Source organism: Trachemys scripta, chromosome 5, assembly GCF_013100865.1.
Source record: "Trachemys scripta elegans isolate TJP31775 chromosome 5, CAS_Tse_1.0, whole genome shotgun sequence".
Lineage (NCBI taxonomy): Eukaryota > Metazoa > Chordata > Testudines > Emydidae > Trachemys > Trachemys scripta.
Window position 1 is genome coordinate 138,733,458 of NC_048302.1, and position 14,020 is coordinate 138,747,477.

At 65.0% G+C, this 14,020-nt stretch overlaps 1 protein-coding gene across 1 annotated transcript in view; it reads left to right on the forward strand.

Annotated features, from left to right (window-relative positions):
- The first annotated feature begins 528 nt into the window (after positions 1 to 528).
- CPXM1 (carboxypeptidase X, M14 family member 1) overlaps positions 529 to 14,020 on the forward strand; it is a 32,834-nt gene continuing 19,342 nt past the window's right edge. The window contains exons 1-8 of the mRNA XM_034771740.1: positions 529 to 823; positions 2,795 to 2,902; positions 8,677 to 8,786; positions 9,635 to 9,774; positions 9,986 to 10,070; positions 11,931 to 12,081; positions 13,302 to 13,390; positions 13,544 to 13,667. Of these exons, the coding sequence (XP_034627631.1) occupies positions 607 to 823; positions 2,795 to 2,902; positions 8,677 to 8,786; positions 9,635 to 9,774; positions 9,986 to 10,070; positions 11,931 to 12,081; positions 13,302 to 13,390; positions 13,544 to 13,667 (1,024 nt within the window). The 5' untranslated portion in view covers positions 529 to 606. The remainder of the gene's footprint in view (positions 824 to 2,794; positions 2,903 to 8,676; positions 8,787 to 9,634; positions 9,775 to 9,985; positions 10,071 to 11,930; positions 12,082 to 13,301; positions 13,391 to 13,543; positions 13,668 to 14,020) is intronic.

The following is a 14,020-nucleotide window of genomic DNA, read 5'->3' on the forward strand; positions in this document are numbered from 1 at the left end:
GAGGAAACTGAGGCTCCGAGCTGTGACATGACTGGCCCAAAGCCGGCGGGTGGGATGGCAGGGCCAGGAATCAGGACTAGAAGGCAGGTCCCCTGGCACCTTTTCAGGGGGGGCAGCAAAGGCCTGTAGATTCCTGGCCAGAGCCAACGCCCGATGCCATCGCCTGGGAACGATTGTGGGGCCGTCTGTCCTGCCGGCCTTGGACTCTGCGCAGGGGCTGTAGCGCCAGCCTGGCAGCCCCTCACCCGCGGGCACGCTTCGCCCACAGCCCTGGTGCCCTGGGCACGGGCCGCTCCTTGGAGCTTCGCTGGCAGAGCCGGGCCGCAAACAGCAGCAGACTCGCCCCAGGGAGCAGCGGGGCGGGACCCTGCCCCTGGCTTTGGGGTCTCCGGGGCCCGGGCGCTGCGGGAACCGCCCCCCCCTCCAGCCGGGAGCCCAGGCGCTTTTGGCGGGTCCCGCTACTCCGCGCAATGCGGTAGCTGTGTGGAGCCCGGCCGGGGGGCCGGGGGAGGGACCAGCCGCGCTGCGGGCTGAACGCACCGAGCCAGAGCTGCGCACCCCGCGTCCGTGTGCGCTGCGCCCCGCCTGGCCCCTGCGCCCCTCGCCATGCTGGCCCGGCCCCTGCTGCTCCTCCTGGCCCTGATCCCCGCAGCCCGCCTGCCCGGCGCGCACGGGGCCCCTGGCCCTGCCACCCTCCGCCCGGGCGGCGAGCGGGAGGTGACGGCGGCACCCGCAGCGCCGAGCACCCAGGGGCAGCTGGGGGAGCCCGTCCCCGAGGGCGGGAGGCTGCGGCTGGCCGAGGAGAAGGCAGCGGGCGGAGAAGGTAGGGGCTGGAGCCCAGCCTGGCACCGGGGGGGCTGAGCGCTTGGCGGGGGGGGGGTGCTCCAGCCTCCTGCCGTGTGTGGTTGTGTCTCCTGTGGCTGTGTTGGGTCCGTGCACTGTGCGGCGCCAGTTCTCTGCTCTGGGTGCCGTGTGGGTCCTCGGCTGGGTGCGCTCTGCTGGGCTTGGCTTCCCCGTGGGACTCTCGGGGCGTCCTGCTCGGGGCTGGCTTGCGTTGGGTTTTCTTTGCCGGGGGCGTCCTGTCCTGGGAGGTGCGAGGCAGTCCCTGTTGTGGTGCCTTCTGCGCCCGTTTTCTTTCCTGTGGGCGTGTGGGCTGTGTTCTGTGGCCTGGCGTATGTGTTCTGTGGGGCGTGTTGTGTGGTGCCAGTCTGTGTTGTGTGCACTCTGTGGGGCGTGTTGTGTGGTGCCGGGGTGTTGTGTGCGCTTTGTGGGGCGTGTTGCGTGGTGCCCGTGTATTGTGTGTGCTTTGTGGGGCATGTTGTGTGGTGCCCGTGTATTGTGTGCGCTCTGTGGGGCGTGTTGTGTGGTGCCAGTCTGTGTTGTGTGCGCTCTGTGGGGCGTGTTGCGTGGTGCCCGTGTATTGTGTGCGCTTTGTGGGGCGTGTTGCGTGGTACCTGTGTATTGTGTGTGCTTTGTGGGGCGTGTTGTGTGGTGCTGAAGTGTTGTGTGTGCTTTGTGGGGCGTGTTGTGTGGTGCCCGTGTATTGTGTGTGCTCTGTGGGGCGTGTTGTGTGGTGCCGGGGTGTTGTGTGCTCGTTGTGTGGCTTGGGGGGACGGGATCTCTCACTACACAGCATCCCCCAAGAGTGCCCAGCGTGGCACACCGGACGCTCCCATTGCACTTCTCTGCAGTCACACACAAGCTGTGCGAAGTTGCTGAGAAGCCGAGCTGCGAACGGGCTGCGCCGCGCTGTGTGGGAGCGGGGGGCTCGCTTGGCTGCTGGGAACTGGGGTGGGGGGATCCTTCCCCGAGTAGCCCGGATCCCCTCACAGGATTTCTTCCCTTTGCTTTGCGCAGAGGGGATTGGCTGGCCGGGCTGCTCCCCTTGGCTCTCCCCCAAAGTGCCGGCCAGCAGCTTTCTGCTGAGTGGGTGATGGGGGACGCCGTGACGGGCGGATCCTGGCCCAGGGTGATGGGCAGGACGCCCCTGAGCCTTGTTCCCAGATCCCAGCACAGCCAGGCCCCTCGCCTCCGGGAGCTGGGCTTGGCTCAGGGGGTGGAGAAGCGACATTGGGATCTCTAAGCTGGGGGCCCAGGGAGAGGAGTCGGGGAGTGGAGCAGAGCGACCGAGCTAACGCAGTCCAGAACCCATCCATGCCCGCTAGCCCCAGCCTCCCCTCCACTGTCAGGTCTCCGGGCGCTCCCCAGGCTCCTCCGGGCTGGGGGGAACTAGCAAGTCTGCGGTCAGGGGATCCCCCACGATCCAACAGCCCTGGGTGCCTCCCTGCTCTGCCACAAACTCCCTAGGGCGCCGGGGCCCCAGCCGCCTTCGTGAGACGGGACCGAGCCGCTCCAGGCCGTGTCCCAGGCCCTGCGATGACGGCCCCTCGTGAGCTCCTCTAGCCGCAGCCGCTGGAGCCGGAGGAACCGAGTTCTGGCCCCGCTGCGTCTGTGCTGCTCCCAGCAGCCGGGACGTGCAGCACAGAGACAGCAATGGAGCTGCTTGGGGGCACTGTGTGTGTCACAGCGGACGGGACCCACACAGCTGGGCCCCTTGCTATGGGGCTGAGCTCTGGGGCAGCAGGAAACACCAGTCCCCAGTTGTTCACAAAGGAGCCTTCATCTCTGGGTTAGATGGAGCAGCACAATCCTCACAGCCACCCCCCATGGCAGGCCTGGGGCCGGCAGCGCCCTGAATTGCAGCCCGGCTGCTCAGTCTGGAGCTCGCCCGCTCCGGGCGCCCCCTCCCTGAGGAGGAGCGGGGTGACTGTGTGTCTGGTTTGCCTTTCTCCAGCCAGGGGCACCACGAAGAAAGCCGTGCGGGTTAAAGTAGTGAAGAAAAAAGTCTTGAAGAAGAAACCCAAGGCTTCGGGCCAGGGAGCAGCCACCGAGCAGCAGCCACGTACGTACTTCCCCCGCCAGGGGGCACTGACGCAGCCCAGGTATCCCTGCTGAGCCCCATGCCGTGCCGGCCGCTCCCCACGGTTCCACTTGGCCAGCGCCGGTCTCGTCTCCAGCTGCCGCACGGCCATACGCACAGTCGAGGGCCTGCGTCCTATGCGGCACATCCGTCCTATGCAGCAGAGACCCCGGAGTCCTGCAGCTCCCCCTGCCCCCGCCCCATCCCAGGGAGCAGCCTGGGATTCCTGGTGGGGTTGGGTCTGATACCAAATTCCATTGATTATACGCTCCCGCTACATTGCCAGCGCCCTGCTCCGGTGCCCGACGCTTACCTGTCTTGCAGAGATGGGCACGGCCAGCGGGAGCTTGGAAGTGCGGTTGCCACCTGCTCAGGTTTTCCCGGGAGTGTCCCTTGTCCTGGGAAATCTGTCGGGGTGCTGTGTACACACGGCCGGCTGTCTTGCTGGCTCGGGGTCAGCCCGGATGTCCTAGTGTTTTTGTACCTCCGAGCTGGCAAAGCTAACTTGTCCCACTTGGGAGGCAGATGACACTGCCAGATGACACTCCTTCCTTCTCCCTTTGGGGCAGAGGTGACTTTCCATTGTGGAGGAGCAGGGCTGGATTCTTAACCCCCCCACACACCTCAGCAAACCTTGTCAGCAGCCTGGTCCCCCACCCCGTGCCTGCCACTGCAGCCGGCCCCCAGGACCTGCCCGAGCTAGAGGTGTCTGCAGAAATGCAGAGATACGGCCGTCATTAGACCAGCATTAACATCCATTGCTCCCGCCCCTCGGCTGCACCCCCCCCCCCGCCCTGGGCACCCCGACGGGGACTGCCACGGGCTCACATACCTGTCAAAATGTACCCACCTCCCTGCCCTGGGCACTGACAAACATCCTCGTGTGCATGCCTGGGCCTGAACCCCCCTCTGTCTCCCCCCGCACCCCCCCCCCCATGCACTCTCCCCCCTCCCAGGAGCTCCTGCATGCACATACAGATACCCCCTGTGTGCCCCCGGGGCAGGGCCTCTGAACCTTTCCACAGACGGCGCCAGGGCCTGCCCGGGCTCCCGCAGGTTATTCTTGGAAAGCTGGCGCTGTTGTTTTAACTTGGGCTTTTGAGGCTTCAAGCGGCACCGAGGAGCGTTTCCTGCTCAGCTGCGGTGCAGCCGGGTGGAACGTTGGCAGGAGCCCGCTGCTGACTGGGACGGCCTCGTGAAGCAGCGACACCAGGGAAGTAGGGCGCCCGCTCTCGCTAGCCCCTGAGGAGCTGTACTGGGGAGATTTCCAGGGACCTCCGAGGACCAAACATGGAGCAAAGCCCGGCCAGGAGCCTTTGGCAGCATCCCAGCAGGAGACGCCGAGTCTAGGGCGCTAGTCTCGGGCTGGGCACAACTGCGAGTGGCAACTGGGCAGTTTCCCCCATCACAGCGGGAGCTGATCACTAGCATAGGGCTGGAGGACATTCCCCTGCAGGGTGCAGTGGGAAGTCACTGTCCCTGGGCTCTGGGGATTGTGCTTCCCTGGGAACCAGCCGGAGAGATGGGCAGGTTTGGGAGGAGAGTGGGGCACTGGAGGAGACGCGGGGTCTCTGGGCTGTTCTGCCTGGCAGAAACAGGGTACGGGGGTGAGACATGGTTGCCAGATGTCCAGTTTTCGACCGGAACGCGTGGCCGAAAAGGGACCCCGGCTGTTAAAAGTCCAGTGGGCAGCATAGCGGGGCTAAGGCAGGCTCCCTACCTGCCTTGGCTCCGCGTAGCTCCCGGAAGCAGCGACATGTCCCCCCTCTGGGTCCTATGCGTAGGGGCAGCCAGGGGGCTCCGCACACTGCCCCAGCCCCAAGCACCAGCTCTGCAGCTCCCATTGGCCAGGAACCACAGCCAATGGGAGCTGTGGGGGTGGCGCCTACGGACAGGGCAGCGTGCAGAGCTGCCTGGCTGCGCCTCCGCGTAGGAGCCAGAGGGGGGACGTGCCGCTGCTTCTGGGAGCTGCTTGAGGTAAGCGCCGCCCAGAGCCTGCACCCCAACCCCTCTCCTGAACCCCAACCCCCTGCCCCAGCCCTGATCCCCCTCCCACACTCCGAACCCCTCGATCCCAGCCCAGATCCCCCTCCTGTACCCCAAACCTCTCATCCCCAGTCCCACCCCAGAGCCTGCACCCCCAGCCAGAGCCCTCACCCCAACCCCAGCCCTGATCCCCCTCCCGCCTCTGAACCCCTCAGTCCCAGCCCAGAGCCCCCTCCTGCACCCCAAACCCCTCATCCCCGGCCCCACCCCAGAGCCCACAGCCCCAGCCAATGCCCTCACCCCCTCCAACCCCCCTGCCCCAGCCCGGTGAAAATGAGCGAGTGAGTGAGGGTGGGGGAGAGTGAGCGACAGAGGGAGGGGGTTGGAGTGGGCCCCCTCAGGGAGTCCACTCGCTCTGGCCCCCCGGGGCCTCCACCCCCAAAGGGGTTGATGCAACCCTGTTCTCTAGCCCGGAGTGACTCTCAGCCAGCATAAAACAGGAGGGTTTATTGAGAGTTGAACACAGCACAGGAAACTCTCAGGGCCTCAGGCCTGGCCTCCCTCAGCCCAGCACATCCCAGTCTCTCTGCATCCAGGTGGGCTCTGCCTGCTCCCCCTCTCCAGCCCAGAGTCCCCCTGCTTCCCAGCTGGGCATCCGAGATCCCCGGCCCCAAGCCCCGCCTCTGTCCATTGTCTTCTCTCCAGGTAAACAGGGTTGTAAACCGGGGCCTCCTCTCCTCGCTTCTGTCCTCTGGCTGGAACCGGCTGGTTAGGTCACTGGGTCCTCACTCTGCAGCCCATTGTCCTCCCACTGGCCAGAACCGGCTGCAACTCCTGGGCTGGGTCTCCGGGTTGGGGTCTCAGGTCACCGGTCGCTGGGGTATCCATCCTCCAGGCCATTGGCTGGGGTCCCAAGTTCCCTCTCCGGTCCTCTGTAACAACAAACTCCCTCTCCCCTCACCTCGTTAAACCAGTAACACCCAGGGAAACTGAGTCCCCCCCCCCCCCCCCCCCCTTCGAACCCCCGACACCCCCCCGAAAACAAACAAGAAAATCCCCCACTTTGTCACAGTCTGCAGCATTACCGGGCCGGATCTGCTGCAGGGGCCCTCGCTGCGTCCAGGGGCTGACCAGGCCAGAGGGCCCCGCAGCTGGGGGAAGCAGTGGGCCGAGGCCCTGTCAGAACTGGGGACTCGCACAGGAGCACAGAGGAGGGGCGTGCAAAGCCGCAGGGCCTGATCTCCAGCCCCCGAGCCTCCTGCACCGCGTGACATTAGCCCAGGCAAAGAGGTGCTGCCCCGAGACGCCAAGGCGCTGGTGGGTGCTCGGGCCTGGGCTGGGTGCTGAGGGCAGGAACTCCTGGCATCCACGTGGCCTAGTGGCTGCTACTGCCGTGAGGTGCTGTCCCTGCCTTGGCGGCGCCAAGGTGCTGGTCCGGAGGACGTGGGAGTCGCACCGGGAGCGGAGTGACTGGTCCCCAGGGGTATTTCAGCTCCACAAACGCACTCGTGGGCCGGGCAGAGCCGAGCCACGTCCCCGCCGCTCTCGACGCTCCGGCAGTGGCACAGTAGGGGCAGGGAACCCGCCTGCGTCCCTGGCAAGGCAACTGAACCGCAGGGTGGGCTCGCTCCGTAGGTCTGAGAGCGTGGCCGGGGTGTAGAGAAGACGAGATCGCTTCCCCTGCGGAGAGGGAGCCGAAGGCTCCGCTCCAGGCTGCTGGGATCAGGCTCGGGCGTTCCCGGGAGAAACGGGGCTCGGGTCGGGCTGCAGAGGCAGGAGGGAGGCTGCTCGCCCCGCAGCGGGTCAGAGAAACCCAGTTCCCCGGGCTCCTCCCTGCGTCTCCACACGTGCCCAGGGCAGCCCCAGGGAAGCAGTGAAAGAGCCCGGGTGGCATTGGCCCTGCCGCAGCTGTGGGGGAGGGAGGGTGTATGACCCCGTTGGGCAAAGACCTCGTGAGAGCCACTCCCAGCCTGTGGCTTGCCCGGCGCGGCTCTCCCATCGCAGGGCCTGCTGGCTCCCATGCTTGGGCTGTAGCACTAGTGGGGGGTGGGTGGGGTTTGTGTCCGAGTCACCCTGCGGGATCCCCTCTCTTCCCAGCATCTCCAGGGCGCCATCAGTGAGTCTGGGTGCCGGGGAGTTCCCAGGACTTCCCTTTTTACCCCCCGCCCTCTGAGCAACGACCAGAGGGGGCGCCACAGAGCAGCGCAGTTACCTGCCTCCCCCGCAGGGCCAAGCCCAGCCTGCAGCGGGAGGTTCCACAGGGGAACAGCTGCGACCGGCCTGGCCCCATCCCCCGCACAGACCCCCTGGGATTGCGCCAGCTGTGCCGGGATATGATGGCTCTTTGACTCATCCTCACAGGCTGTGGTTGTGGTTTCAGCACTCCGTTGTTCTCTGGTATCCGCTGGCCTGATCTCCGGCAGCGCTTGGGTCTCCAGCAGTGTGTTTGGCTCCAGGCTGGGCTGAGTGTGCTGCGCTCTTCCTGGGGTGGGGAGCCGGGGAAGACTCCACCCGGGAGCTTGTTCTGAGTCCTGGCTGGGGGAGAACTGAAGCAGGCTGGCCTCACGGCTGTGTGCAGCCCCCTGGATCCAGGGGATCCCCTCGGACTTTGTGCCCAGTGTAACAATAAATAATTCCCGTCCCTAGCACTAACACGGCGTTCTGGGTGGTGCAAACAGCTGTGCCTGCACTCCACCCAGCTGTGAAATGCTGCAGCCACCTCTGGGGGGGGAGCACGGCTGCTGCTTAATAGGCCGAGTAACCCTGCAGTAATGTAGGCCAGGCAGCGAGGAGGAATGCCGGATGCGGTTTAAACTGCTGGGGGAATCAGGAAAGCTGAATGTAACCGGCCAGGCTGGAATTGGCTGGAACGCTGGGGTTAGCCCGGGGGCGTTAGCGACGGCCTGTGTCCCTGCACGGCTGGCTCCGGTACTGAAGTCTCTTGGCTCTGGCTCTGGGGGTAGATGCGTGAGCCCCTAGACTCATTCCCTGCTGATAATGGTCGCACTGTCTGTGCTGCCTGCAGCCTCTGTGACAGCCAAGACGTGAGGTCTCCAAGCCAGCAGCCCAGCACCCCGTAGCAGCAAACCGGGCCCTGGGCTCTGTATCGGCTCCGAGAAAGAGCTCATCAAACACACTGAAACCAAGCAAAGGGAAACAGGAGGAAATACTTCCATCTCTCAGGCTGCGGGGTAACCCCCATTGCTGAGCACTTACCCCTAGACCCACTACGGCACTGGAGAATAGGCCGCAGGGGATACCCCGTACCGCCCGGGCCTAGGGCAGCACAGAGGACAGGGAGCTGGGAGTGCGGAGCTCTGCCCCCCGGGTACGTCTGGGGGAGTTTGCAGTCAGTGCCAGGGAGGGCTCTGAGCAGGGCTCACTGGGGCCCGGGTGATGCTAAGTGCAGAGGGCAGCAGGGTCCAGCCAGATTTGGTACTGGCTGTCACCCAGACCATGGGCCCCTGGACATCACATCCCACTTGACGCCAGCCAGTGAGAGAAGGAGAGAGATCGTCCCTGACACCCCAGGGTGCCCAGCCCGGCTGGTCTGCCCCTGGGTGGGGTCTCCCCATTGTTCAGGGGATGGGATTCCAGGGGGAGCGGCTCCTGGCCCGGCCTCCCTCTCCTCCTGCCCCTGTTGCTGGCCGAGGCTCCAGGGAGGAGAGGTTTGTTTGCAGGCCACTGGAGTTGCACCAAGGATGCCTTTGGCCCCTCTGGCTTTTCTTTAAGCTGATTTTCTTTCCTTTCCCCCTTCGGCCTCCCACCAGAATGTCCCCCGCTGGGGCTGGAGTCTCTGAGGGTGTCGGACTTCCAGCTACGAGCCTCCAGCATCAAGCGCTACGGACTGGGTGCCCACCGGGGACGCCTCAATATACAGGTGTGCTGGGGAGGGGGGAGCCCTTTCCTTCAGAGCGAGGCCTCTCCCCGCCCCCATGGCAGTTACCTGGCCACCAGCTGGGCGTCGTCTCCCTCCAGGGGCTCTGGGGTGCCATTCTGACAGCTCCAAAGAGGACGGATCCTGGCTGCAGCCCCAGCGCCCTCACCTAACTCTCTCCCCCCTAGCAGGGTCACCCCATCCGTCCCCCACACTAGCCTCTTCACTGCACCGTCTTCCACTGGAGGGCGAGAAACCTCCCGCGGCAGCTGGCTAAAGGGTCCTGCTGAGCATTTCCCCTCCCCAGTAGGGGGCGCCGCCATCGGGCACTGAAATGTACATAACGACCCGGCAGCCCCCCCGCCTTTCCATTTCGTTCAGAGCCAGAGAACTGGGCCCGTTTCTGCGGGGAGGGTTGGGGGGAGTTCTGCACAGCTCCGTGGATTTCCCCACTGAAACCAGGGCTCTGTTTTCTAGCCAGGATGTGGGGATTTTGGGTGGGAAGCTGCCCCATTCCCGGTAGCATGGTGGCTCCCGCTGACCTGCGCCCCTGATGTGGGGGAGCGCTCGTGACGTCTGGCCCAAGTCGCTCAGACTAGTCAGACCTGCGCAGAGCTGGTGAATTTCCCCGCAGTTCTGGGGGGGCGATGAGCCACAGGCCAGCTCGGGCTGGGTTACCTGTTCGCAGTAGTGCTCGCTATCTCGGGCGGGGCAGTCCCTGCTGCGGGGAGCCCCAAGGAGCCCAGCTCCCCGGGGCGTTGGCAAGGGAACTCCCAGCGCACAGCTTCCCACGCTCCGTGGCTGCCCCCACAGTGACCTCCCGCCGCTCTCTGTTCTCCCCCCCGCCGCAGTCCGGGATTCACGACGGTGACTTCTATGACGGAGGCTGGTGTGCCGGCCACGAGGACCGGGACCAGTGGCTGGAGATCGATGCCCGGCGGCCGACCCGTTTCACTGGCGTCATCACACAAGGCCTGAACTCCATCTGGACGTAAGCAGCTAGTGAAGGGGAGGGGAGAGCGCGGGGTGATGGATCCGGGGCCGCAGCCACTGGCTGGGTCAGCGAGCCCCTCATCGTGGTATCTAGGCTCTCGGACAGCTCTTGTGGGGCTATCAGTGAAGGGGACCAGGGTCCCTATAAACCCCTCAGTGCTGGTGACTGACCCCACGGCTGATTCTCTCTCCCCTTCTTCCCCATGTAGTTACGACTGGGTGACCTCCTACAAAGTCCAGTTCAGTAACGACACACACAGCTGGCAGCCAGGCAGGAACGGGACGGAGGAGGTGGTGAGTGGGGGCGCCCCAGCCCTGGGGCAGCGCGGGGATGGGAGGCTGGTGGGGCGACGGGCCAGCACCGGGGCGAATGGGCTCTTTTACAGTCGGTGGCTGTGGGTGGCAGCGCCTGCCGGGGCCTCGAGGACTGGGGGACGGAGGTGCGGGGTCAGAGCCTCCGGATTTCGCTGAGCTGTGCGCGGCCCCCACGGGCACGGGCAGGGCACTGGGCACTTTAAGCGACATTTGCTGCCCTGGAGCCTGGGGTCAGGCTGTACCAGGCCAGACCCCCATCCTGAGGGCGCCTCTCGCTCACCTTGGGGGCCTTTCCCCCAGCAGCAAGAGCCATGACAGCCCCCCAATGGGACCGGACCCCTCCCTGCTCCCCGCAGCCCTCTCCCGGCACCAGCCAGTCTGCGGAGGGTTAATAGAGCTGCGTGGGCTGTGCCCCCCCCCCACCTCCCAGCATCAGCTGGGCTCCAGCCTCAGCACAAAGAGCGTCTGTCTGGGGTGCGGGGGGGGGGCAGCTCTGCTTCCCCTGGCAGCCCCCAGCAAAATCCCTCCCTCCCGGGCTGGAGGGGGTGAGTGTGTGTGTGTCCATGTGTGTAAATAAATCAGTGCAGTGTGTGTACAGACGGGCAGTGTGTGTGTGCGTGTGTGTACAGACGTGCAGTGTGTGTGTGTGTGTTACAGACGGGCAGTGTGCGTGCAGTGTGTGTGTGCGTGTGTTACAGATGTGCAGTGTGTGTGCGTGTGTGTACAGATGTGCGGTGTGTGCGTGTGTGTACAGATGTGCGGTGTGNGTGTGTGTGTGTGTGTGTGTGTTACAGACGTGCAGTGTGTGTGTGTGTGTGTGTGTGTGTTACAGACGTGCAGTGTGTGTGTCCGCGCTATAGAATTCACTGTGCTCTGACCTCTTCCTGCCCAATCTTTTGGGAAAGAACTGAGTTCGGAAAGAGGCAGAAAGCAATCAGCCTGGCGGGGGGAGGGGAGGAACCGGCAGCTCCCAGCCCCCTCTGCACTAGGGGGAGACGGTCCCGCCTGGCTCGTCCCATCTCACTGGCGCCCCCGAGAGGGAGCCAGGCCCCCCTGGGGAGGGCAGTGGGGGTGGGCTCGTGGCTGGGCGGTGAGTGGGTGTCTGTGAGAGTCCCACACTGCACTCTGTGGCTCTCTCCCTGGGGAGCTCTGAGCTGGCACGGGCCCCGGCGGGCGCCTGGAGCCCTGTTGGCCCGGGGCAGAGCAGCTGTTGGTTTCCCTGGGGTTTGGCACGTCCCTGTGGCACAAGCCTGGGTCTGGTGCCAGGTTCCAGCCTCTCGCAGGCAGCTCGGGTTGAATGGGAGCCAGGGGGAGCAGGCGGGGGCTGGGGCGGACGTAACCCTTTGGGTTCTGGTCCTGGGCCCTCGGAGCTGCCAACTGGGCAATGCGGACACTGGACCCACCCGCTGCTTCTCTAGTGCCAGGCGACACGGCGCGGCTCTCGCTGCCTGGCAGTCCAGAGCCTGGGAGAATCCCGGCTTGTCTTTGAAGAAGGACTCAGCATCCCGCCCCGGGAGGAGGGCTGGGCATGTGGCCTGGGGAGGCTCTGGGCAATGGAGGCAGTGGGCCGCGAGGCGAGTGGGCGCTGTCCTGCTCAGAGCAGGGGGAGATCCGGTCTGGGGCGCAGGCGGGAGGTCAGTGACTCCAAGGGCAGGGGGCAGCCTGGGGGAACCCTGCTCCGGCTGCTGGGGGGTGCAGGGCTGGAGGCCCTGGGCCTGGCACGCCAGCCCCTGTCACCAGCACCCACCTCCCCCAGAAGGATGAGTATTTATAACGGGGATAAGAAGGAGCCTCGCAAGCAGCCGAAGGCCAGGGCCGCATCCGTCTGTCTGTCTCTAGGTGTTCCTGGGGAACAAGGACCCCGAGACGCCCGTGCTCAATGCACTCCCCACCCCGGTGGTGGCGCGCTACATCCGCATCAACCCCCAGACCTGGTTTGAGAACGGCACCATCTGCCTGAGGGCGGAGATCCTGGGCTGCCCCTTGCCAGGTAGGACGCGCTGCTGGGGTGGGCTTGTCCCTTTGCTCCCCCTCCGACAGGCCGTCTGGCCAGGCCTGTCCGTCTTCCCCTTCGTTCTGTTGTGTGGCATCAAGCCGGAGCCCTTTGCTCTCGGTCCCTCTGGCCTGTCTCCTCTGCAGCCCTCTGTCGTGCCAGCAGCCCCAGGTCCGCGGCCGGGCTGGCACTGCGCGCTCAGACCCCAAATGGTCTGGGACGGGGCTGTCCGAGAAATGCCTCTCACCCAACAGCCCTGCCAGGTCGTGCACAGCAACACAGGAACCGCTGGGCCAGATGAGACCCGCAGTCCTTTTAAGCCAGGCTCTGGCAGTGACCTGTACCAGCTGCTTGAGAGAGTCCCTGAGGGATGGGATAACCTGCCGATGGCAACGTTCCCTCCTGACCACCCAGGAGCTATAGGCCAGGTCAAGCCCTGAAGCATGAACATTTCTGTCCCTCCCGGCGCGCTCGGGTAGTTTAAAGTATTTACTGGTATAATTCTGGGTCATCTTGTTCTCCTGGAGGTGCTGGCCAGGCCCTGTAGTTTAGGGTGAGTTTTGCACTTAAAGCAGGGATATAGCCTCTCTTCCGGAGGGAAAAGACTGTGTATCCTCCCACGCCGGGCAGCCCGGACTCTGAGCCCAGCACGCACGGGCTGAGGTGTTACACCTGGATCCGCGAATTAGGTTGTGAACAAAAATGAATTCTGAAAATGGGTCCTTTAAGAAACGCAGCCCGCAGCGTCGGACCAGCTTTGTCCCTGTTGACATCTGCTCAGGTATTGGCCGTTTACACACAGAGCGGCTGAGAGGTGGGTCTGGAGCAAGGGATAGATTTGTAGGTAACTTGTTAGGCTGACTGGTCATTTTTTGCCGTTATTCGCCGTAAGGGGGAGTTTCTCTATCAGCAGAGGCTGCACAATAATCTTCGTCAGCGACGCTTGGGGCTAACTGCCCTCTTCCCAAAATGGTGGCCGCCTCTCCTTGTTCTAAACGGGATGCAAGCCGACCTCAGCGAAGGGCCTTCTCAGACCGGAAAGAGGCCGGGGGCTACCCTTAGCCAAGATGGCCTCTGCCTTCATCCAGCTGCTGTGGGCAGCTTCACCTGGCCCCAGCTGGGGAGAATGGGGGCTGGCGGCCCGCGGGCGGACACGGGAGCGTTTGGTGCCTGGACCTGGCGCCAGCCCCGAATTTCACGCCCGACTTTCCCTGCAGACCCCAACAACATCTACTCCTGGGAGAACGAGCCGGTGGTGACCGACAAGCTGGACTTCAGGCATCACAACTACAAGGAGATGAGAAAGGTACGTTCCCTTCGCTCCCTGCCTCCACACGGCTGGGGCAGGCAGCTCCCGCCCTGTGCCCACCCCTCGCGGTGCCCGCCGCCGGCAGGGAAGGCAGGCACGCGTTGGCCAGCCCCGGCAGGAGAGGCTAACCGTGCCCCTTGCCCTTCACAGCTGATGAAGGAGGTGAACGAGGAGTGCCCCAACATCACCCGGGTCTACAGCATCGGGAAGAGCTACCTGGGCCTGAAGATGTACGCGATGGAGATCTCGGACAACCCCGGGCAGCACGAGTTGGGTGAGTCCCCGCAGCACGGGGCAGAGGGGAGACGCCGCCGGCACCGCTTCCCAGCCGCACCCCCGGCGCTGGCGGACGGAGAGGGAGAGCTCGGGTTGCTGCCCTCGTGCCACACACAGAGAGTCTCATTTTGGTCGGGGGGACGTCCATCTACACCCCTGCTCTACTGCCCCATGTCCCACGAGGCTGGCCTGGCTGAACTCTGCCCCGAGCCAGGGCGCCCCGCTGAGTCTGCCCCCAGACACCCCCCCCTAGAGCCAGGGCACTGCTGAGTCTGCCCCCACAGCCACCCCCCAGAGCCAGGGCGCCCCGCTGAGTCTGCCCCCAGACACCCCCCCCTAGAGCCAGGGCAC